The 24,304-nt window shown below is 39.1% G+C and overlaps 1 protein-coding gene across 8 annotated transcripts in view; it reads left to right on the forward strand.

Annotated features, from left to right (window-relative positions):
* The window catches only part of Emsy (EMSY transcriptional repressor, BRCA2 interacting), an 82,193-nt gene extending 70,711 nt beyond the window's left edge, over positions 1-11,482 (forward strand). For 7 of the 8 annotated variants that reach the window (XM_071616508.1, XM_071616509.1, XM_071616510.1 and 4 more), the window contains 4 exons: positions 1,153-1,304; positions 3,103-3,666; positions 4,705-5,205; positions 9,411-11,482. In XM_071616508.1, coding sequence (XP_071472609.1) covers positions 1,153-1,304; positions 3,103-3,666; positions 4,705-5,205; positions 9,411-9,605 — 1,412 coding nt within the window. In that variant the 3' untranslated portion in view covers positions 9,606-11,482. Of the gene's footprint in view, positions 1-1,104; positions 1,305-3,102; positions 3,667-4,704; positions 5,206-9,410 lie in introns of all 8 variants that reach the window. The other variant, XM_071616507.1, reaches the window with a different exon arrangement.
* The last annotated feature ends 12,822 nt before the right edge of the window (positions 11,483-24,304 follow it).

A 24,304-nucleotide genomic window follows, 5' to 3' on the forward strand; every position in this document is an offset into this window, starting at 1 on the left:
ACATTAGTTTCTTTAGTGACCAGTTTACTCTTAGACGCCTTTTTATTTTCTAAACATGGGACCAATGCTACTTAAAGTTATATGAACAGTAGGATCATGCATTATTGAGTTTTGATAATCTCAAAATCCTTAGCTAATTAACAGATTTATTTTACTTTTTCTGTTTCTGATTCAAAGAGATAGTTTGACTCATATGTCATTTTTAAAGCTCTATAGATTTGGAAGTGGCAAATGTTTATACTGTTTAAAAAGTTGAAATCGAGGCAGGTAAAATATGATACATTGGCGCCTATATAGTTTTAGTTATTCTCTGGGACCTTTTCAGCAAGAGAATAAGAAGTAGAAACACTACACTCTCAGCCCATTTATGTCAGATGAGCTAAATCTAAGATGACAGATTTTTCTATTTTGTTTACCATATATTTGTTTAAGAGACAGACCCTGGGTTCAATCCCCAGCACCATGAAAAGAAAAAAATCAAACAAAACCTCAGGGTTTTTAGAGGTTGTTAGATGGTAAGTGACTTCTTCAAATCACATGGCTGGTTGGTGACAGAGTGGTACAGAATCTTAGTGTGACCCTTGGTCTAATTTTCTTTCTGCAGTAGCCCCGGCCTCTTACATTTTTAGGAACCATAAAGCTATGAGACATTGTCAATTCATATAAAGAAGTGTCTCTGATGTTCACATTGCATTTGGAATTGAGACGAAGGGATTAAAGAACTTGTATTGCCTACTTTCCTTAAAGATATGTCTGGGATTACAAAGACTCCTTATTGCTTTGTTCCCTTAATGAGAAAAAAGTCATTGGAGAAAGTGAGACAACTCCCAGGAGGATGTAACTTTAAAGGGTTTGTTCCTCCTTGGTGATAATAGTTTTCACAGCACTTCTATATACATTTCTCCTCTCATCCTTACAATAACTCTGTTATTCCCATTTTACAGATGAGAAAAGAGAGTCTCAGAGAAGATAAGAGACTTTCTTAGAATTACACTGCTCATAGATGGGCACATTCTGCTCTTCTGCCTCTTAGTTCGAAATACCACTCTCTTTCTCTGTGATGCAAGCTCACAGACATTTGTTTAAAATGACTACTGGTTACAGATGCTGTGGTGATTTCTGGAGAAATATCATCACCTCCTCTATTTTCAGTCAGCCATCGATCCCAGCCCCAACAGCCCTCCCAGCCCCAGCGGACCCTGCTCCAACACGTGGCTCAGTCACAGACTGCAACGCAGACATCGGTGGTGGTGAAGTCCATCCCAGCCTCTTCTCCAGGAGCAATCACCCACATTATGCAGCAGGTTGTATATCTTCTTTTCCTTCCTATCTTCTGTATCCGCCTCAATCCTGAAATAAGGTTCAGTTTCATCTCCTGTCTTAGGAGGAGAAATAACTGAATTGTAGACTGTTGTATAATTCTTGCATCTGTGAGGAGTGGAGAAGAACTGAGTTGGGGAGGATTTTAATGCCAGAAAATAGGAAACAGTGTTTTTGAACCTTCTGTGAACTCTTAGCTTATCAGAAGGATGGGCAGTCTAGATGAATCTATGATATCAGAATTGGTCACTGTTAACTGTGTATCTTACTGTCATGGAAGCATTTATCACCAAGGTAAATTAAGATTTTCAAATGAAATAGTATTTGGCTTGTTAGCTGTTTGCTATGGTTTGTTTTGTTTGTTCTGTTTTATACTTGTATAATGAATCCTCATGGAAACATTATAAACAAGTAGAAAAATAAATATTTGACCTCTTTAACTATATGTGACCAATTAAGAAAGAAGAAACTCAGTAGGAAGGAGAGTGAGCTAATATAAAATGGAAACATCTGATATTAAGGGTAATGAGGGGGAAAGAAAAAATATGTTGATAAGTTGATTTGAGTCAGACACTGTGCTTTGAGCTTTAAGTACATTAATTTGTTTGATTCTCAACCATGATCGTGGAAGGTGAATTATCCCTCTTTTACAAGTGAGGAAACTCATGCTCACAGAAGTTAAATAACTTGCCCCAGGTGGCAGAGCCAGGATTTAAACCTGAAGTGAACTTCCTCTGTTACATGTTGTATTATGGATATCAGCTTTAAGCATGACTTTTCTATAGTCACATAAATCACTGTCACTCAGCTGATAGCAGTAGAACCTAATTGTAGACACACTCTCTGGAAGGCAATGAAGAGATGTTGAATTGAAAGTTTCAAATGAATCTCAGTTTTAAAGTTAGAGTGGAGGTGTAGTATGTGACAAGGCAGAGGGAAGGTTGAGAGTAGTGTGATCTTGTGTCCCAGAGGGAAGCCAGTTAGCTACAGGTTTTGCTGGGTAGCGCATCTCATCCTGGCCTTCACCCTGCAGGTCCTGGCATTGACCTTTCTTAAGGCACTTAAAGGTCAGTCAGGCTGTCCCTAAACATGTGACTCAAGATGGATCTCCCAACACAATTATAAGTGACACCAGGCAGTCTTCTTTCCACTGACAGCAGTGTTCTTGTCCGCTTCCCATCTCCCTCCCTCCTGGGACCCAGGTCACTAGGAAGTTGTTCCCTAGTAGGTCTGAAATCTGAGTGCATGTAGACACTATGGGCCATCTCCATCCTCCTCAGGGAGGCCCTCTGTGGGGACTTGGTTGGGCATGTCTCAGGCAATATCCCTGACCTGTATGTACAGCACTGGACATGCACATGGCCAAAGTGGGCTTCTCAGAGCCTTGGCTTTTCTCTGGACACCTCACTCCTTAGTTGCTGTATTCTGTCCTTAGATAGATGAGTGTTTCTCATGGTTAGGCCACAGAGCTGTTTCCTTAGCTTGGGATCCTGTCTTATTTGGGGGCTGTGCTTAGGGGTCACCTTATTCCTCTAATTCTGATCTATAAGTTCTGGGCCCTCAAGGATTTTTCCTGTACTATCAAGCAAACCAGATTTTGAAGTACTTAATGCCTGAGAATTCAAATGACAGGAGTTTTGATCTAAAGCCCCTTGGGGTGTCTTGGTTTTTTTAAGCTCTTGTGAAAATTTTTGAATGATCTCATAAAGTCTTCTCCAGTTCAAGGAAAATGTAGCAATGTAGGTGTTTTTCTTATTCTTACTTTGTGCCTCTTTTACTTAGGCATTAAGCAGTCACACTGCTTTTACCAAACACAGCGAGGAACTTGGAACTGAGGAGGGCGAGGTTGAAGAGATGGACACTTTAGACCCTCAGACAGGTCTGTTTTACCGATCTGCCCTGACTCAGTCACAGTCAGCTAAACAGCAGAAACTTAGCCAGTCCCAGCTGGAACAGACTCAGCTGCAAGTGAAAACTCTGCAGTGCTTCCAGACTAAACAGAAGCAGACCATCCACCTGCAGGCAGACCAGCTCCAGCACAAACTCCCGCAAATGCCCCAGCTTTCCATCAGGCATCAAAAACTCACCCCTCTCCAGCAAGAACAAGCACAGCCCAAGCCAGATGTACAGCACACACAGCATCCCATGGTGGCCAAAGACAGGCAGCTTCCTACTTTAATGGCACAGCCCCCGCAAACTGTAGTACAGGTGCTTGCAGTGAAAACCACGCAGCAGCTCCCTAAACTGCAGCAAGCTCCGAACCAACCAAAAATCTACGTGCAACCCCAAACCCCCCAGAGCCAAATGTCGCTCCCTGCCTCGTCAGAGAAACAGCCGGCAAGCCAGGTAACGGAATATTGATAGCATGCAAAGTTACTTCTCTGTTCACGGAAAAAAATGAGAACATCAGGACCCTATCATGATAGCAGTGCTTTCTCCTGGCAAGAGGAAACCAAAAGCCTCATTACGCTGGTATTACTTTGCCCCATCAGAAGGTTGACATTAGGGAAGAAATGCACTCATTAACATAGGAAGAAAAAAAAAAAGCATAGCACTCAGAACTTTATTTTCCAGGCAGTTTTTAATGAAATCTCTTCAGCAATGATCAACAGTGCATAGAAGCGGTATCCCCCAAATTATTTTTATTTTTTAGGTGTAAAAATTTACCTCCATGCCTGTAAACTCCTATTTCTGTGGCAATAACACTAAGTAAATTAAAGTCTTTTAAGGAACTTTACCTTAAACAGAATATCTTCCTTTGTAGTTTACATCATCCATCTAGTTAATAAATTTATCATCTAGATTTATATTCTAGATTGCAAAGGAATTATTTGTGGATAATCAAAACAAAAATTTTATTAGGAAAAAATCAGTGACCCTGGAATGATATGTGTGTGTGTGTATTATAAGTACATATCTATCTATCTATCTATCTATCTATCTATATATATATATATATATATAAAATAGAATATGTTTGTATAAATGTTTTTTGAGGCAAAAGATTGGAAAAAAAACTTTACTTTTTTTTTTTTAAATTTTAAAAAGCTGAAGACTATATGAATTAATTTGAGCCAGGTTGAATGTGTACTGTTTAGGGATGTAAATCCCAAAGGAAAACTAGGCTGCTGTTACTTTTTTTTTCCTTTACTACTATAAACTTTGGCTGGCTGAACAAAAATTCTTTCAACCCCTCCTCTTTCCCTAGGTTCCTTAAAAGTAACCAGATCCTTCCCATCCGGCCCTCTTACTAAAACACTGAGCTTCAGAATGTCTTCCTAGTATACCGCACGAATGTTTCTTTTGCCATATTGTCTGGGGTGTTTGATTAGTTTTTCTCAAAGAGATGTAGCTGTAACACACACAACCCCAATTTATTTTCAGGTGGAGCAGCCAATTATAACTCAAGGATCCTCTGTTACAAAGATAACTTTTGAGGGGCGCCAGCCTCCCACAGTTACAAAGATAACTGGTGGCAGTTCTGTGCCTAAGCTGACATCACCAGTTACAAGCATATCTCCCATTCAGGCCTCTGAGAAGACAGCAGTGTCAGACATATTGAAAATGTCTTTGATGGAAGCTCAGATTGATACAAATGTAGAGCATATGGTAGTGGATCCCCCAAAGAAGGCTCTTGCCACTAGTATGCTCACGGGTGAAGCAGGATCATTACCCTCCACCCACATGGTGGTGGCAGGGATGGCGAATTCCACTCCCCAGCAACAGAAATGTAGAGAGTCCTGTTCAAGTCCATCTGCTGTTGGCCCTCCCCTAACGGCCAGAAAAATCGATGCACCAGGAGTGCCTGCGACAGGCCAATTCATGCGTATTCAGAATGTAGGCCAAAAGAAAGCTGAAGAGAGCCCAGCAGAAATTATCATCCAGGTAAGAATTGGAAGGAAAATGAGAACTCTTGGGCAGATGGGAGGTTGTGGGTTTGGTGCATTTTGGGGATATCACAGAAAAGAGTCAAGCCCAGATGGTAAGAATACCGAGAGATTATCTTCAAGGTGGTATTTGAAAAATTTCATTGACTACTTATTATAAATTACAAATTTGTATTTATTTTATGGAAGAGAATTATAGAAAATTGGTGGATATTGTTACAAAAGATAGTGTAAAGGTAGCAAAGGGCCCCAAGCCCATGTTTCAGCTTGATTTTATGGCCATCCTTGCCAATGTGTTAACTCAGCAAATCAACCCAAAAGATCAGTAGTTTCCTGGGTTCACACTTTGGGATCCCAGTATTTGCTCAAAAAATCTTGGAATTTAACTAGATGATACTTCTATTCAAGTGAATTTCAGGGATTGTTTTTCCTTGAAAAAACAGTTCTTGTTCTTGATCTAATTTATGCTTCTTAGGACAAACAAAACCCAATAAACTGGAATATCTGGAGAAACATATTATACAGAGATGTTTCTAATTACTTTTATATTTAATTTGAGATTAACTGTAAACTTTCTTAATTTCAATCATTTTTATTTTAATAACCTTGTTAAGGTTATTGTCATACATTGGTAAGTTAACATAATGGAATTATTTGTTGACAGTATATCTTCCTGTGCTTCACATTTTCTTCATTCTAAAAGCCATGCATCTGTCATCCTGCATAAAAGATCAAGTCTGAAGAATTACTGAGTCAAGACTAGCTAGCCCTTAGAAGTTGTGTTTTTATTCCCTCTCGCTTTGCAAGGAATTAGGTTATCTTCTTGACTCTTGTCATTTTTTGCTAAGCTGCTATATAGCATGAAAGGTATCAGGGCAGCACATTTTAGTTAATTGAGAATTTAGATTTATTGACATGTTGCTAGTTTAGGATTTACCATAAATTCACTGTTGTGTAACTTGGAAGTTGTAGTAAACGTTCCCCTTGCCATGATGCCAAGCTGTGAGATAATACAAATCGACCACTGTTAAACCAATTGAGACATAATTAACTATGGGGGCTTAATAATAATTAAGGTGAGTATAAATAGCCATTTAATATTCAAAACATTTGTTTCTATATAAAAAAATTCAGTGAATTAATTAATTATTGGCAAAAGGTTTTATTGTGATTTTTTTAAAAAATGTTTTTCTGAAGAGGATGGGTATATGCTGGAAAAAGGATGGTATTACGCCTTTGCCTTTCACTACTTTGGGCAGTGCTACTTAACCTCACTCCACCTTGTTTTCCTTATTAGTAATAGGAATAAGTAATGCCTACTTTATAGAATTGATGTGAAGTTCACACAAAATTCAACACCTAGCACAGTGCCTGACTCATACTTATTATCCAATAAATGGTAACTATTATTAATTTTATGAGAATTTAATGTGGCTACTGGGGGGGTTAGATTGATATGCTCACTATATTGAAATTTCATTTTAGATAGCTTATTTGGAAATTATTTTTCTCACTTGATGAAAAGGAGTGAAAATATAATTTTTTTTCACATCAAGGATGATAGCTAATGAATAGGTTCTCTAAAGAACTCTAACTTAACTTATAGCATGTCCCTTGTGCCAGGTGTTCTGTGTCAGAAGACAGGCAACACAGTGATTAAGAACCACACTTTTGAAGCCAAGGTTCCCCAGATTTGATTCCCACCTGTACTCATTACATAATAGCACTGTGACTTTGGGCAGCCGAATTAACCTCTGTATCTCAGTTTCTTTACCTATGTAATGGAGACAGTTAAGACCTACCTCACAGGGGTTGTTTTGAGGACTAAATGGGGTGGGGGGAGTATATAAAGCACTATATCAAATATAAAATATTTGATACAGGGCTGGGGATGTGGCTCAAGCGGTAAAGCGCTTGCCTGGCATGCACAGGGCACTGGGTTCGATGCTCAGCACCACATAAAAAATAAAATAAAGATATTGTGTCCACCAAAAACTAAAAAATAAATATATTTTAAAAATATTCTCTCTCTCTTTAAAAAAAATATTTGATACAGAGCAATGCACAGTAAAGTTAGCTTCTCTTATTATTTTCATCATTAACACATTTCATATCTGATTAGTTATGCTTAGCTTCAGCCTGAAGAATTGATTTTACTGATTCAGTAATATCTATGGGAATGAAAGAAGAAATTCTGAAGTGCTTTGATTCCTTGAAGAATGCTCTTTTATAAATCAGCATCTTTGGGGCTGGGGTTGTGGCTCAGTGGCAGAGCACTTGCCTGGCATGTGTGAGGCACTGAGTTCAATCCTCAGCACCACATATAAATAAAAAATAAAGGTACATCAACAACTAAAAAATATTAAAAAAAAACCCCAGCATCTTTTTTTAAAAAATATTTTTTAGTTTCCAATGGACCTTTTATTTTATTTATTTATATGTAGTACTGAGAATCGAACCCAGTGCCTCACACATACTTAGGCAAGTGTTCAACCACTGAGTTACAACTCCAGTCCCCAAAAGTCAGCATCTTTGATATTACATGTTTGAAGGAAAAGCATTGTTCTTTGTAGACAATCTTGAGTTCATTCATTGGTTCATTCCACATATATTTTTTAACCACTGTGTTTCTAAGCCCTGTGCTAAGTGCTGAGAATAAAGCAGTAAACAAGAGGGATATATTGTCTTTTGCAAAGGAATCTATATATATGGAATTGGAATTCACAGACTCTCAGAATTATAAGGATCTTTAGAGAATATATCTTCCAACCATTATACTTTATACAAACTTAAGGCCCAGGGAGGTGGACTGACTTACTCAGAGTCACACAGCAAGTCAGCCAGAGCTGAACTAAAATCCACACCTGACCCTATCTAATACCTTTTAATAGTGATTAACTATATGGAATGGGAACTAATGCCTAGGCATCTTAGATTATTTTCTTGATAGTGTTAAAATTAAATTTACCTCTCCCCAAATAGAAAGTTGTTTTGATTAGATAATTTGTAAAGTGGTGATATTCAACTTTGCTCTGGGTTTTTAATATTAATAACGTTATTAATTTGTCAAATGTTTATTGAGCATCTAATATGTGCCAGCCTCTGTTCAAAGATCAGGGTATCTAACAGTTAATTAAGATAGCCAAGTCTGTGTGCCATCCATGCTTTCAGAGTTACCTTTCAAGGATCAGGATCAATTCAGCAAGTGATAAATGCAGTGAACAAAATGTAACAGAAAGTAAGGGGGGTGGGTCAGCCCATTACTTTTGGTTTAGTGGTCATGGAAGGGAGGCCTTTCTCTATGCCTCTGAGCTAAGATGCAGATGACAGAGTAGCTAACCTCCTGGAGTTTTTGATGAAAAGGATTCCAGATTGGGGAAAAGCTAGTGCAAAAGTAAATTTGGCCAGAGGCTGGAGCCATGGTGAGGAGTTTTAATTGCATGGTAAATACAAAAGGTAATGATTACAGAGTTTTTAGCAGATATAGTTTATGAACTGATAATCCTTTTAAAGTTATCTGATAAAGGTGAGGAAAAAGAATAATATGACAAGGCAATGTGTTTATATTTACTTACCCACAGACCTATAGCCAGGGTGTTCCATCTACTGGTGTTTTTATTGTTTAAAAGGCAAGTTTTGGGTTTTCTTGCACCTGAATGCTTTCACTACTCTCATTTTCAATAAAGATCATTATCCCAAACAAATTACTTTCCCTTGAACTGTCAGAGAGGCTTGAAATATATTGTGAAGTTAGCAAATTATTTATCTTCCAGATAATAAGGACTAAGATTTGACTTAATGATCAAATGAAAATATCCTTTAAAATATGTTTCCTGAGTTTGTCAGTATACTTTAACTTCCTTTGTTAGAAGAAGTGCCATAAAAGAGAGGAAAGATTACTTTGAGTTGCACAAAACTTGGATTTCAATCCTGGCATTAAACCTGACAGCTGTGTGACTGATTGAGTCCTTGCCCTCTCCAGTTTCCTCATTTGTAAATTGGGAATAGTAATTTCCTTATAACGTTGTTATGGGATGTAGTAAAAAATCATGTGAAAGCACCTAGCACAGTGCCTTGCGTGTAGATGTCCAAGATGTCAGTTGTTTTTTTTTTTCTTTCTTTCCTTCCTTCCTTCATGTCGTTGGGGAAATCCTTGTCACTTTTTCTTACCATAAAGATTCTCTCCTGCCTCTTCTCTTCCAGGCCATTCCCCAGTATGCTATTCCTTGCCACTCCAGCTCCAATGTGGTTGTGGAGCCCAGTGGGCTTCTGGAGCTAAACAACTTCACCAGTCAGCAGCTGGATGATGATGAGACAGCAATGGAGCAGGACATAGACAGTAGCACGGAGGATGGAACCGAGCCCAGCCCGTCTCAGAGTTCTGCCGAACGGTCCTAGTGTTTTGGACACAGGAGTGCACTTTAAAACCTGCTTGGTTACCAAGTGTCCAGGGAAACTTGTATTTTGATGTCTAAAAAAAAGCACTTTGCCCGTACGTAGGCTGTGGACCCTGAAACAGCAGTGTTTCAACAAGATATTGCTGCAGGAGCAGCATTTTAACAAGAAAAAGCTCACAGGGGAATGTACTTTTTAAAAAAAAAAAAAATTAAAATTTAAAAAAAAAAGAAAGAAAAGAAAAAGATGCACATCTACAGAGACTTCAGACTTGATACTCTTTTTCTGTTGGACCATGGCCAATGGAAAAGTTTTGTCTTACAGTGGAAAGAGACCTTTCCTGTGAATGTTTCTCAACTGGTTTCCACTGAGCAAAATGTCATAAAAAAATACCATCAAAAAAAGAGAACATGAATAGTTTGTATTTTGAAATGATGTGTCAGGAACAATTTTTTTAAAAATCTTGTATGCTTTTGAAAATCCCTGGAAGTGTTGAATTGGTTGAAGTTTTACATTTGCTCAGTTCATAATTAGTTTATAAATATCTAGGAAAGTACTGGCATTAAAGATTCCTTGTTGGATGGTAGAAACCAGATCCCTAACCAGTGAGAAGTGCTTTTTGGATGGCTTGTACATTCTCATCTGTTGTATGCTAATTTATTGTGTTGTTCCTTTGTGCTCTAGGTGGCACACTTGCCTTCTATTTATTTAAGTGTAAACATTTCAATGCAGACCATATTCCTTCTGACACATTTCTTGTAAACCAGAATTGCATACCCTTTCCACCTCCCATTATCCCTCAGCTGGCTCCCTGCTTCAAAAAAACTTATTAGAAAATGTTTCATTGTGAAACAGAGGAAAAGAAACATTTTCTGGCCCAAAGGAAATGTTCATTTATGTTAAGGAAAACAAATTATTCAATCATATGATGCTCTCTTAATGTTGAAATTGCACATTCATGTTAGACTGACTGACTTTGAAAATAATTTTTACATACTTTTGTTTAAACCCCTTTGAAATGTATAAAAAGTTCATCTGTAGTTCTCAATGTAATGATTTTAAGCATTCTACCTTTTTAAGACACAGTTTGTTTAAACAAAGTCTTGTGATCACTGTCACAAGTAGAGTGAGGGGTAAGGGGGTGGAGGGTAAGAATCAATTTGGACAAGTTGTGGCAAAGGAAACTATACTTTTCATTTTTTAAAAAATGTAAATAGAAAAATTTTTAACGGTTTTATATAAATTTCATTATAAATGAGCATTTTAAGACTGACAAATGTTGAACTGTACATACATAGATCAGCATAACTGCCCAATTTTTTGGTGCTGAAGTACTGTAAGTAGAATTTATCAACAGTCTCCTAATTGTTGCGTCTACATCAGGAAAGAAAAAAAGCTGTGATACTATGGTTAATAAATTCCCCGTAGAATGACACTGAAGGTTTCAACACAAACTTTCAGAAACAGATGCACTGGTCTATGGTGGTTGTCAATATTTCTACTAGGTGATAATGACTTACCCATAGATGGAGCTGTTGGATATCATTTCATTGTAAAAATTCATGTTTGAAAAACTTTGTGACTGTTTCTAGTTGAGTAATTTTTTAACTTCTCCTGGGTTATAGACTTCTTTGAAAATCTGATTAAACTATGAACTCTCTCACCAAAAAGATACACATGCCAATATACATGTTAGATTTCACATACAATTTTAGGGACTCTTGGGTCCCTAAATGTGTCCATGTATTCCAGGTTAAGCCCTCTCTTGTGGTCAGTCCATTACTTACAGATGTAAGTTTTTATAAAATAAAATCTTCTAAATATTCATGGGTCAGATAACAAGAGCGAACTTGAATAAAGTTATGTTCTGCATATTCTAACAGCGTAGCATACCTGTATCCCTTTGAGAATTCAGCCTTAATATGTTTCAGCAACTGAAATGGCAAATGAAACTGGTATAGTCTATGTACAAAATCAAGTAAGAGATTTAAGATATTTTTTTCTTTCAAAGGTGCTAATGCCAAGTAGACCATAAACTTAACTTATTAACAAATATTAATTAGGGCTCTTCTGTGTGCCAGATATTGTTCTAAGCAGGGATACCATAGTGAACAAACATAAAATCCTACCCTTACAGAAGTTCATGGGCAGGGCTTCCAGCTGATGAAATAGATGTGAGGAATGAAGGAAGGAGAAAACCAAAATGAGGTTGAGGTTTCTTGAATGATTAATGGTGACGCCATATATGGATTTTCAGACATTCTTTTACTGAAAGTCTTAGCATTGTATCTATTAGTATTTCATGTTTATTCTCATAAGTTCAAAGTAATTTTATATTATCTCTTTGAAGGATATTCAGAAATTATGATGCAATTCTACCCAGTTATTAGAATTCTAAGAACTGTTAAGCATTGATAAGAAAGAATCATGGGGTTTAAAATAAAACCATGTAATTTAAAGTAAACTTTAATAAGTGCCTAATACTTCAGATAGAGCTTTTGGTGAATTTAGACAACTTATAGAAAAAAATAGCTTTATTGGGATACTCATATGCCATATAAAGTGTACAGTTAAGTGGGTTTTAGTACATTTCCAGAGTACTAATTATCTATTGCCATAATCAAGTTTTAGAATATTTTCATCAACACCCAAAGAAACACTATTCCACTGAACATCCAACTCCAGCCCATGGTGGTAGCTACTTTACTTTCTGCCTGTGGATTTGCCTCTTATTGTATCATAAATACAATCATACAATAGATGGTCTTTCATAACTAACTTCTTAGCACAATATTGTCAAAACTCATTCATATTATATAGCACATATCAGTGGCTTTTTATGACTATTCCATCATATGGATATGTCACTTTTAAAAATCCATCAGTTGATGGACATTGTTTCCACTTTGGAGCTGCTTATGAGTGATATTGCTGTGAACACTTGTGTATAAATTTTACTGATGTTTTCTGTTCTCGTGGGTTTATACCTAAGAATGGGGTTGTTGGGTCATGCAGTAACTGTTTAACCTTTTGAGGAACTGCCGGACTGTTTTCCACAGAGAATGCCAGTTTTTCATTCCCACCAGCACTATATAGAGCTCCAGTTTCTCCACATCCTTGCTGACCCTTGCTACTGTCTGTCTTTTATTTAGCCGTCATAGTAGGTAGAGTGGGTACCTCATTGTGGTTCTGATTTACATCTCTTTGATGACACGATGAGCATTTTTTCAGGTGCATCTTAGCCATTGGTATGTCTTTGGTGAAATACCTATTCAGGCCCTGTGCCCATTTTTTCAGTCAAATTATTTTCTTTTTTCTTACTTAAATTGAGGACTTTTGAAGTATAAGAAATGATTCTAAAGAGAAAAGTAATCTGTCTCTGGTAAGTTTTCACCTTAATTATAGTTCTTCCTCTACAATGTACCAAATTGCTTAACATTCTTAATTAGTATAGTTTTTTTTAATATTTATTTTTTTGTAGTTGGACACAGTAACTTTATTTATTTTTATGCAGTGCTGAGGATTAAACCCAGGGCCTTGCACATATGAGGCGAGCGCTCTACCGCTGAGCCACAATCCCAGCACCTTAATTAGTATAGTTTTATAGCTGAAAACTTGTTTGTTTTGCATTTCTTTCTGTAAGGTTCTCACAGTCACCTGCCTTGGGTAGGAGACAGCACAAAGGAAATAGTGGTTAGGTGATCTGGATTTGAGTCCCAGGCTCCTCTAATTATTGGTCATGTAAACTTCAGCAAGTCACATTCCCTCTCCACATTAGTTTCTGTATAACCCAAAGTATTTCTGACCTCATGAGAGAAGTGAAGACTAGATGAATTGTTCATGTAAAATTATTGGGTTTGGTACTCAGTTTGTTGTTGGTGGTTTTCTTTTCTTTTTTCTTTCTTTCTTTTTTTTTTTTTTTGAGTCCATTTGTTACAACACTCCCATTTTATAAATAGAAAACAAGGACTCAGAGAAGTTGAAGACTGTACCAGAATTCACAGGTTAAATGCAGATGGCATCATGCTGAACCACTGAATTAGTGCTGTCTCTAGAAAGCCACATTTGTGCCACCAAAGGAGACTGGTCGTTGAAGGATAGAGGAACTTGGTGTGGGACTCTTGAGCATGTCTGTTGTTGGCCATAAGGGTCTTTACACAGGTGCTCAGTTCAGGTGTGTTTGTTTCTTAGTTCAATTATGTGTCACAAATCCCATATAAGAGGAAGTAAAGTGAAAAAGCACCATATAAGCAAGACTTTTCCCAGAAAAGATAGTGAAAAAACAGTCTGCTGCCTCAGCTTGAAGGCTTGCAAGCCTTTGAGCTGTGTCAACCTATATATTGAAAAAGAAGAATTGAAACAAGAATAGGGTCAGATTTATACTTGTAAGAAGGCTCACTGCCTTCTTCCCTCTTCCCTGCTCATAAATACACTAACTGAAAGTACTTCTTTTTTTTTTTAAACAGACAAGCTGACAATCTGTGAAGTTTTAGGACAAACTCTAAAAAGCTTAAGACAGCAAGGGATAGAGCAGCATTACATTATTTGATTCCTTAAAATAAATGATAAGTAGTCTTCCCTGCACATAGTTCTGCCCAGTGTCCTGACTTTCTCCTCCTTGCAACAAACAGTCGCTGGACACTTTCTGTGTGCAGACATTGGGCATGCAGTTGACCAGGGGTTTCAAGCCTACTAAGGAGGCATATTATTCAAAGAAGGACAATGTATTACCTGGTAAGCCATGATGGAGAAATACTTTGTACCATGGTAACATTTGAATGGGGAGGTTGAGGAGAGTGTCTCTCACGAAGGAGTGTATGAACTGTGACCTGAAGGAAGAAGAAGAATTACAATTTAACTAGGCAAAGAGGAGGGGGGACAGTTGTCCATGTAGTAGGGACAGCAGACTCAAAATTCTGTTGGGAGAAAATCTCAAGTAGGTGTGTGTGGCTGCAGCACAAGGAGCAAGAGAATGGCAGAAGGCAGAAGCCAAACAGTTTTGCAGGTTATGATAAAGGTGTGTTATTATTTTCTTTTGTTGTTTTGTTTGTTTGTTTTTGCAGTACTGGGAATTGAATCCAGGGATGCTCTGCCACTAAGCCATATCTCTATCCCTTTTAATTTTATTTTTTTGAGACAGGGTTTCAGAAGTTACCCAGGTTGGCTTTGAACTTGTGATCCTCCTGCCTCACCCTCCCAAGTCACTGGAGTCATAGGGGTGCACAACTCTGCTCAGGAAAGTGTGCCTTTATTTTAAGAACAATGGCAATTTCTTAGAAAACTTTAAGCCCTTGGAACTGGCAAGATGAACTCATGTTGTTTTGTTAGAGGAAAAAAATGGCATGTCTTTTTTGTGTCAGTCTCATTTCCTTGTCATTTTTTGGAACATCTTCTAAAGTTTCCTAAGACAGTATGATTCTGGCATTTAAGGCTCTGAGCCAAAGCCTGAACTCGCATTCTAGATTCATATCCATTGCACTGCCTCTGCCCACTGCACACCTCCCTAACCCACACACACCTTATACCCTGCACTTGAGAGTCTCACTCATCCCTCAAAGTTCAGCTTGATGAATTCCCCTTCCTTCAACAAGGCTGCCCAGATCTCTTCAGTGAGGAACCGTCCCTCCCCACTGCTGGGTTCTCTAGCATTTGGGGGAGGAACACATGATTAATAGTACTTACCCAGGTTACTTTCTGTGAATGACTTGCAGTATACAAGGATTCCATATAGGGAAGGATTCACATTAAAAAATATGTTTTGAAGTTACCCAGAACTCATGATACCTGATAGAAATTCTAGGTGTGCACTGTAATACAATATGAGGGTTCCTTGGAATCCCCCACAACACACCTCTCGAAGTCCTTGAAATACAATATTCTAGAGAGTCTTCCTAAAACATTCTTTCAGCATTAATTAAGTGATAGGCCCTGAGCTTTCTCAGTTTTTTTCTTAGGCCAGTGTTCATTTGTTACTGTTAGTGAGATCATTAATCTTGATAAGATTCACTGTTATTCAACTAATTGCATTCCTATTTAGTTCTGCACAGGATCGCCTGTTTTCCTGCATCGTAGCTGGTGTTCATCAGGGTTTGTGCTCAACCCACATCCTCGCTCTGCAGTCTTCCTGGGGCTTTCAACTTCCACCTACATATAGATGAATTGATAATTCATTGAATGTATTTATTAAGAGTTTTATCATAGGCACTGTTCCAGTTCCTAGGGATATAGTAACAAACAAAATAGCAAAAAAAAAAAAAAAGGCGCCATATGTTACATTCTAAACAGACAATAAATTTAAAATGCATACAATCTTAGCGATAGCAAGAAAAAAAGATAAGTAAGGGAGGAGAACATAAAATTCTAAGGTCTATGTGAAAGTTTAGATAGGGCGGACAAGGAAGGTCTCACTGAGAAAGGGGTTTGAAAAAAATTGGAAGACACCTGCAGAGCTAGCTCTGCAGGTGTCTGCAGGAGTGTTCAGGTGCAGGAACAGCAAATGCAAAGGCCCCGAGTTACACACCTGGCACATGCACAAGGGTAAGGAGAATAAAGAGAGGACTAGAGTGAATGGAGAGGGAGGGAAGAGGGAAGAGTAGGACATTAGGGGAGGGGGAGAGCTGGTTCCTAGTTCCCCCCCCCCCCATTTTTAAAACGGGTACATTATAGTTGTACATAATGATGGGGTTTGATGTAATATATTCATATGTGCACACAACATACATATGGTTCCTCGTTTTCTGAGTGTTTTCATCATGAAAGGGTGTTAGATTTTATTAGATGCCTTTTTGCATCAGTGGAGATGATCATGTGGGTTTTCCCCTTTGTTCTATGTGGAACCCTCCTTGCACTCCTGGGATAAAGTCCCACTTGGTTATGGTATATCATCCTTTTAATATGTTGTTGAATTTAATTTGCTATTATTTTGTGAGGATTTTTTACATCTATATTTATAAGGGATATTCGTTTGTAACTTTCTTTCCATGTGGTGTCTTTATCCGGTTTGGGTTAGGGTAATATGAGCCATGTAGAATGAAGTAGAAAAATGTTCCTTCTATTATTTGGGGGAGCAGTTTGAGAAGGATTAGTGTCAATTCTTTAAGTATTTGGCAGAGTTAGGGATTGAACATTGTGCTTTGTCACTGAGCTGCATCCCCACCTTGCTAAGTTACCCAGGCTGCCCGATTGCAGAGGTATACCACTGCACCTGGCTCTTTACTTTTTTAAAATATTTATTTATTTATGTATCTTTTTAGTTTTAGTTTTAGGTGGATACATTAGTTTGTTTTTATGTGGTGCGGAGGATTGAACACTGCCAGTGCCTCATGCATGCTAGGCGAGCACTCTACCACTGAGCCACCACTCCAGCCCCTGGCTCTTTACTTTTTATATCAATCAAATTTGTTGATGTGCAATTGTTCATGGTATCTTTTTTTTTTTTTTTTTTTTTTTTTGAGACAGACTCTCATTAAGTTGCTTAGGGCCTCACAAAGTTGCTGAGGTTGGCTTTCAACTTGCAGTCCTCCTGCCTCAGCCTCCAGAGTCACTAGGATTATAAGCGTGTGCCACTGTGTCTGGCTCATAGTATTCTTATAATTCTTTTTACTTCTATAAAATCAGTGATAATGTCCGTACTTCCTTTTTTTTTTTTTTTTTTTTTTTTACTCTTAAGGAGCTTTTACTGCATCCTGTAACTTTTGGTGTGTTGTGCATTTTTCATTATCTCAAAGTGTTTTCTAATTTCCTTAATGATTTCTTCTTTGACCCATAGGTTGTGTAATATCCACATTTGTGAATTTTCCAGTTTTCTTTCTGTTTTCATTCCATTGTGGTCAGAGAAGATACTTTGTGTGATTTCAGTCTTTTCAAACTTATTGAGACTTGTTTTGTGGCCTAACATATGGCCTATTTGCTAATGATACAGGTATGTGCATGTACATGTGAGGATGTGTACTGGTAATGGAGGATGGGGTGTTCTATATGTATTTTTTTTACATCTAGTTGGTTTATAGTGTTGTTGAAATCTTTTATTTCCTTATTGATCTTCTACCTAGGCATTCTATATATTATTGAAAGCAGTTACTGAAATTTCCAAAAGTTTTCATTTTCATGGAATTTTTTTTCCCTTTGATTCTATTAATATTTGTCTCATATTTTGGGATTCTGTTGTTTGGTACATATCCACTTATAATTGTTATGTCTTCTTGATGGATCAACCCATTTAACAGTATATATTGTCCTTTGTCTCTTGAGACCATTTTGACTTGAAGTCTATTTGTCTGATAGCCACCCCAACTCATTTTTGGTTAAAATTTGTATGAAATACTTTTTTCTATCCTTTCACTTATAGTATATTTGTATCTTTGGGTCTAAAGTAAGTATTTTGTGGATAGCATATTAGATCACGATTTTAAAATCCATTCTACTATTTCTGCTTTTGGATTGGAGATTTTGATTTACATTTATGTATTACCGATTGGAAAGACTTCCTTCTACAATTTTGTATTTGTCTTATGCCTTTTTAATCCTCTGGCACCTTTTCAATCCCTTATTTCCTCCATTACTGCCCCACCCTGTGTGTACTTGTGTGTAGAAAGAAAGAGTTGTTTTGATTCCCTTCTCATTGTTTTTGCATTTTTTTTTAGATATCTTCTTTGTGGTTGTTATGGGTATTTATATAAAGTGTCTTAAATTTATTGCAGTCCAGTTTGAACCAATACTGACTTCAACAGTATACAAAAATTATAAAACTTTGTCCCCCCCCCATGTTGTTACAGATTACATCTTTATATGCCCAATAACATATTTATCATTACTTTTTAATGCATTTGTCTTTTAAACCATGTAAATCATTGTCTTTTAGACTCTGCTGCAGGGCTTTTTATTGATGTTGTTGTTGGAGGTTATACTAATTTGTTTGTTTAGTGACTTTTCCTACTTGTTTTTTTTCATAGATTATATTTCTTTTCAAATGTGGTTCCTTAAATTTCTGTTCCTTGGCTTGTGATCAGCTAGTGATTGACAGATCTTGAATGTCAGAAGCTAAACAGACAAACAAAAACACCTCTCCCAGTCTTTGCAGATGGCCTCTGTGCTCTGACCCTCTTTTAACCTTACCCAGACTTCAGTGGGCCTAGGACCAATCGGAAGTGAAGGTGCGAGGTCTTATGGGATGAGACTTTCTAAATTTCCTCTTACACAAGGGTGCTTTTAAATGTCCTAATTTCCCAAGGAAACTCCCTGCTTTTCCTTTCTGGCCTTAGGTGATCTTTTACATATCCCAACCAAAATCCTTTGCCTCAGGCATCTGCAGATTGTTCACCAGCCTGACGGTGTTCCAGAGTGCTGTCTGGTGCTATCCTGGTCTAGGTGAGTTGAAGTTGAGACAAAACTGAGGTGGGCATCTTGCATCCATCCTTCAAATAGCCCTGAGATAGGTTAGAATACACCTGCAGAATAATTTGTAAGTAAAGTCTGCTTTCGTCTTCCAGAACTAGGGAGCAGGGTCCTGCAGTGCAAACATGGGCTAACATCTTCAATACTGTCATCAAGTCAGGGAATTGGGCACGTCCTATGAAAAATGTCACAAAGTGTTTTCTCATCTTATTTATTATTGTGGTAAAATATACCATATATATATATATATATATATATATATATATATATATATATATGTAGCAAAACTACCATTTAACTATTTTTTTAATATTTATTTTTTAGTTGGACACAATACCTTTATTTTATTTATTTTTATGTGGTGCTGAGGATTGAACCCAGGGCCTCGCACGTGCTAGGGGAGCGCTCTACTGCTGAGCCACATCCCCAGCCCCCATTTAACTATTTTAACTATTTATAAGTGGATATTTCAGTGATATTTAGTATGTTCATTGTTGTGCCATCATCACTACTATCCATTTCCAGAACTTTTTCACCAACCCAAACTGAAACTCTGTATTCATTACATGTTAACTCCCTGTTCCTGCCTCCCCCAGTTCCTGGTAACCACTATCTATTTGATTTTCCTTTTCTTCTTGGTTCAGTGTTTGGATGACTGTTCATCTAAAATCTGACATTCAGTTAGTTTATTGATTCTGTTTGCAGTGATAGGAGCTTGGAGCTGCCTACTCTGCCATTTTGCTGACATCACCCAACAGCAAGCTTTTAGTCCTGGACACCTTGGAATGGCCAGTAGAATGGCCATTAGCCAAAATGGGAAAGACCGGGGGAAGATTGCATTTGGCAGACAAATATCACGGATTCAGTTTTGGGTATATTCAATTCAAGATGCCTACGAGGCATCAAATAAAGAATGAAGGTAGACAGAGAAGAAAAGAGAACCAAGGACAGAGTCCTGGGGTAGGATAACACACAGGTCAGGAAGATAAATCAGCACTAGAAAAGAGACTTAGTAGGAGTAGCCAGAAGGGTGGGAGGTGAAGCTGGAGATTGTGGTGTCTTAGATAGTGTCTGCAGCTAAGTCAAGTAAGAAGATTTGTGTTGTTGGCCACATGGAAGTCATTGGTGATCTTGGGGAGATGAGTTTTGGTGGAATTGGGAGCAAAAACTAAGGGGAATGGGAGGGGAGAAGTGGAGGCTAAGTACAGATAATTCAACAATTCACTGTGAAGAGGAACAGAGAAATGAGACAGTTGCTAGAAGGGCAGGTGGGATCAAGAGGTGTTTTTTGTTGTTATTGTTTGATCATTTGTTTAATTTTCTTTCTTCCTTTCTTTCAGCCTCCTAAGTTGCTGGGACTAAAGAGTTTTGTTTTAATGTGAGGATTTGGGATGAGGTTGATCTAATGAAGAGGTGATCTCAAGTTCATGATGCAGGAAAGAGAATTACTGGAGCAGTGTCCTTGAATAATGAGAGGGGGTGAGGTCTAGTAGGGGTGCTGGACGCATCTATTATAACAGAAAAAGACGATGTGAGGAGACAGAATCAGGCAGGTGGAGAGATGCATTTCTTCAATTTTCTGTTGACTCCCTAATCCATATCTGCAATTGCTACTCTTCCTTGAGTCAAAACCTTGGGATACCCATGACTGGATTTCCTAAAAGTGTTCCAGCTTTAAGTTGTCCCAAACCAAGACCAACTCCTTTCCTTCCAGCTCTGCTGTTACCTCCTGTCCATGGCCTCCCATCCATGCTGAGGAGGGGAAGTGTCCGTGTTCCGAGCATGGTGGAGGCCGTCAGAAAATGGCAACCCAGAGCTGAGGCTGGAAGATGATTAGGCATTTACTACAGGGGTTCAGAGGTGGAAGAGACACAGACAGGGCACCCCAAGGTGAGTGGGAAACGGGCTGGGTGTGTGGTGACCAGGGAGCAGTTACCCAGAGGCCAGTGCACAACAGCAAAGCCTTGTCAGGATCTGTAGAGTTACCCATTGTTTGTTACATGAACCAAAGAGCTGCTTGAGTTTTTCCTCCACAGCGCTGGATTGTCTTCTTGCTGGGAGAACCCTGACAATCAGGCCTTTTCTCCCTCTGGACCTGGCACAGGCTGCTCTGTCCTTGTGTGGTGATTTACCTCTAGTTGTTGATCAAACCCCCTGTTGACCCTGCATCTCCAAATTCACCTCCTGGGCCTTGCCTGTCTCCCTCCCCCTTAGCCTCCTCACTGATTCCTCTTTTATGGTTCTCACCTGAGATCCTAGTTCTTCCTCCATGAGCATTTCACACTGAGAGTTGACCTTAGCACAGGGTCTGTGTGGAGGAAGCCTCAACAAGTTTGTTGACTGACTGTACAAAAAAACCCACAAGCCATCCTGGTTTTAGGTCTCTGCACACAGGTGCACAGATTCTTACTAACTGAAAGGCACAAGCAAATCGCAGAAATAACATCCTTATTTCAGGTTGTTTTTAGATGAGGATGTTATTGTTGTGAGATGTTTGTGTATCATCCATTCTGGACTCAGGGGACAGTGCCCATCTCTGCTGTCATTTGTTCTGTTACTTCAAAGTACAGGAAAACCATGGGTGGTGATTTGAGAATCTTATTCAGAACCTTCAGTGAGTGACTCATTTTGCATTGACGACTTTTCCGGATTGCTGCAGTTCAAATAAATTAAGCAACAGGACATTGTTGTTGTTTTTGTTGTTGTTAATTTTAACCATTTTAGATAGTAAATTTCAGACATGTGTTATCATACTTTCCTGACCAGGATTCCACTGGCTCATTTCTTCAAAATCACGATAAACATAGTTCTAATTTTCCAGCCCAGCGTTGAGTATACAGAGACTTGCTGGAGGAGGAGGGGTAATTTAGTGCTATCACCTGGGAGGCAGCTCAGTCTCTCTCCCGAATCTGAACTATAGGCCAAAGTCCAAGGTCGTGATAGCTGAGCAGCCACAGAAATTAAAGGAGCAAGTGAGGGAAAGACGCTGGCCCTGACCCCAAACACAGCCCGTGAATCCCTGACTTCAACGTACCTTTGAGTCACGTTGGCTAAAATTTTAGCTTATTCTGATCCAGTAGATCCAGATTGGACTCTGGACTGGGATCTGATTTCTGCATTTTTAACAAGGTCTCAGGCCAGACTAGTGCAGGGGGCCACGGACTACACTTTGGGTTTCAAATCTTCAATTGACCTCTGAGGTTTTCTCGTGGTCTTGGGTGGACCTTACTGGGAGGCTGATCTTTAGAGTTGGCTCTGAGGCATCCACACACAACCCTGGGACTCATGTTCCTCCACGGCACCTGCTCTCAAGTTTACACAGTCCCTGTTTCCCTTCATTCTCATAATGCTCCTGGGAGTTCAGGTAGCAGCACTGTACCAACTGGGAAGCCAAGTCCCCGCTGACGTACCTCCCCAGACTGGATCAGGGCTCCTCCTCAGGGCTGTGTCACTGCAGTTGTTGCCTCTTGGCATGTCTGTGCTGACTGTAGACAGCCTGTGGACTCTTGGCACTGTGGGAATATGGAGGCCAGCTGCATGTCCCACGTGTGTGTGCCTGTGTTAGAACGAAACACTGATCTCCACTAGCAGCACCAGCACTGGGGGGCCCTGCAGGCTCCCCTGGGACACCCTGGGACTGGCATTTCCTCTCTGCTTGAATCTCCGCCCCAGATGATGCCCTTGCTTTATTTTATTACCAAAATACTGTCATTGCAAGCAGCAGTGACTGACCCCCTGTAGCACCTGCCGAGATGCTGTTAGTGCCGCAGCCCTTTAAGTCATCGAATTTGGGGCAGGCTGGGCAGGCTTGATCTGCAGCATCTGCCTCTCTGCCTAAGGGTTTTATCTGGCCATTAGTGGCCACCTTGCCCTGTGAAAGGCACTGAAGTGCTGGGGAAATTCATGCCCCTCATTCGACCAAGGGCTAATGGAAGCTGGAGTAAAATTAAGCCAACTCTTAAGCTGGGCCACTCTGAAGTGTTTTCAGCTCTATTGAGGCTCACTCACAGTGGCAGCTTGCTTGATAGTGTTTCCCTTATTCGCTGCCTTCTCCTCCTCCTCCTCTTCCTCTTTCCCATAATCCGGATTCCTGGATCTCATCCTAAACAATGATAAACGATCAATAACCTGTCTCCAAGTCTACTGGGGAACCCACTTCTTCCAACCACTCCACGATTTCTACTGACCTACTTACAGCTGAACCCACACACCCGACTTTAGTCACATTGGAGAAGTGTTCCATTTCCTTGGTAAGGTCACATCCTCCACCAAGGACCTGGCTTCTCAAAGATTTTCCTCCTCACTTTGCCCCCCCTCCCAATCTATACAACATAATCATCCTCCTCCTCCTCCTCCTCCTCCTCCTCTTCCTCTTCCTTCTCTCTCTCTCTCTCTTAGATCTTTCTAACTTTTGAACATACCTCAATATGACCTCTCAGGCCATAGTCTTCCAATTCTGGCCAATATGGAATAACAGTGACTTGATTTTCTGTGACTTTCTGTTCTGCCTGAAACAATAATATATGACAGTGGTTTTCAAGGCACTGGACATTAAGCAACAAAGGCTAGAATTCTTGAGAGATGGGAAACAAGTAAGGGGAAGCCTGTGACTGTCCCAGCAAAGGGATCAAAACCCAGGCAAAGCCTGGTAGACTCCACTCATTGAGCAGACAGCTGAATCAGAAAGACCAAGGTAGCAAGAACATGCAGGAACCTGCAGAGGGATGCGCCAAGCATTCAGAAGAGATCTGAGCGTGCATATGAAGAAACTACCCAAAGCCAAGGAAAGATGCACCAGAGAGGATTAGTGTAAATGGTAGCTGGCCAGGAATGGTGCCTTTTCCTGCCGGTCCAGTCTGGAAAGCCTCATGCCTGACAAGACATGAGGTAGAGGACTCAGAAGGGTCTTGCCTCAGTAGCAGGCAATAGTAATCCCTAGACTAAATGCTACTCTCATCCTTTAAAAGAAAGACCAAAAGGGCCAAACAGTTGCCAAGCAACATAACTGCATCACAGAATATTTATATAGATATAAAAATGTCCAAATCTCAAGGTAATATTCATAATGTTAGATTGAATAAAAAGCACCAGGCTTGCAAAGAAGGAAGAAAATACAACCCATAATGAGAAAACTCAATTGAAACTGACCCAGGATTGACACAAATGTGAAATCTGGCAGACAAGAACATTGAAACCATTCTCACAGCTGCCTAGTTAGATACATTCACAAGTTAAGTGAAGAGGTGAGCAAAAAAAAAAAAAAAAAAAAAAAAAAAAACAGACCCAAATCAAGCTTCCAGAGATTAAAA

The sequence above is a fragment of the Marmota flaviventris genome, chromosome 9, assembly GCF_047511675.1.
Source record: "Marmota flaviventris isolate mMarFla1 chromosome 9, mMarFla1.hap1, whole genome shotgun sequence".
NCBI classification, from domain to species: Eukaryota; Metazoa; Chordata; class Mammalia; order Rodentia; family Sciuridae; genus Marmota; species Marmota flaviventris.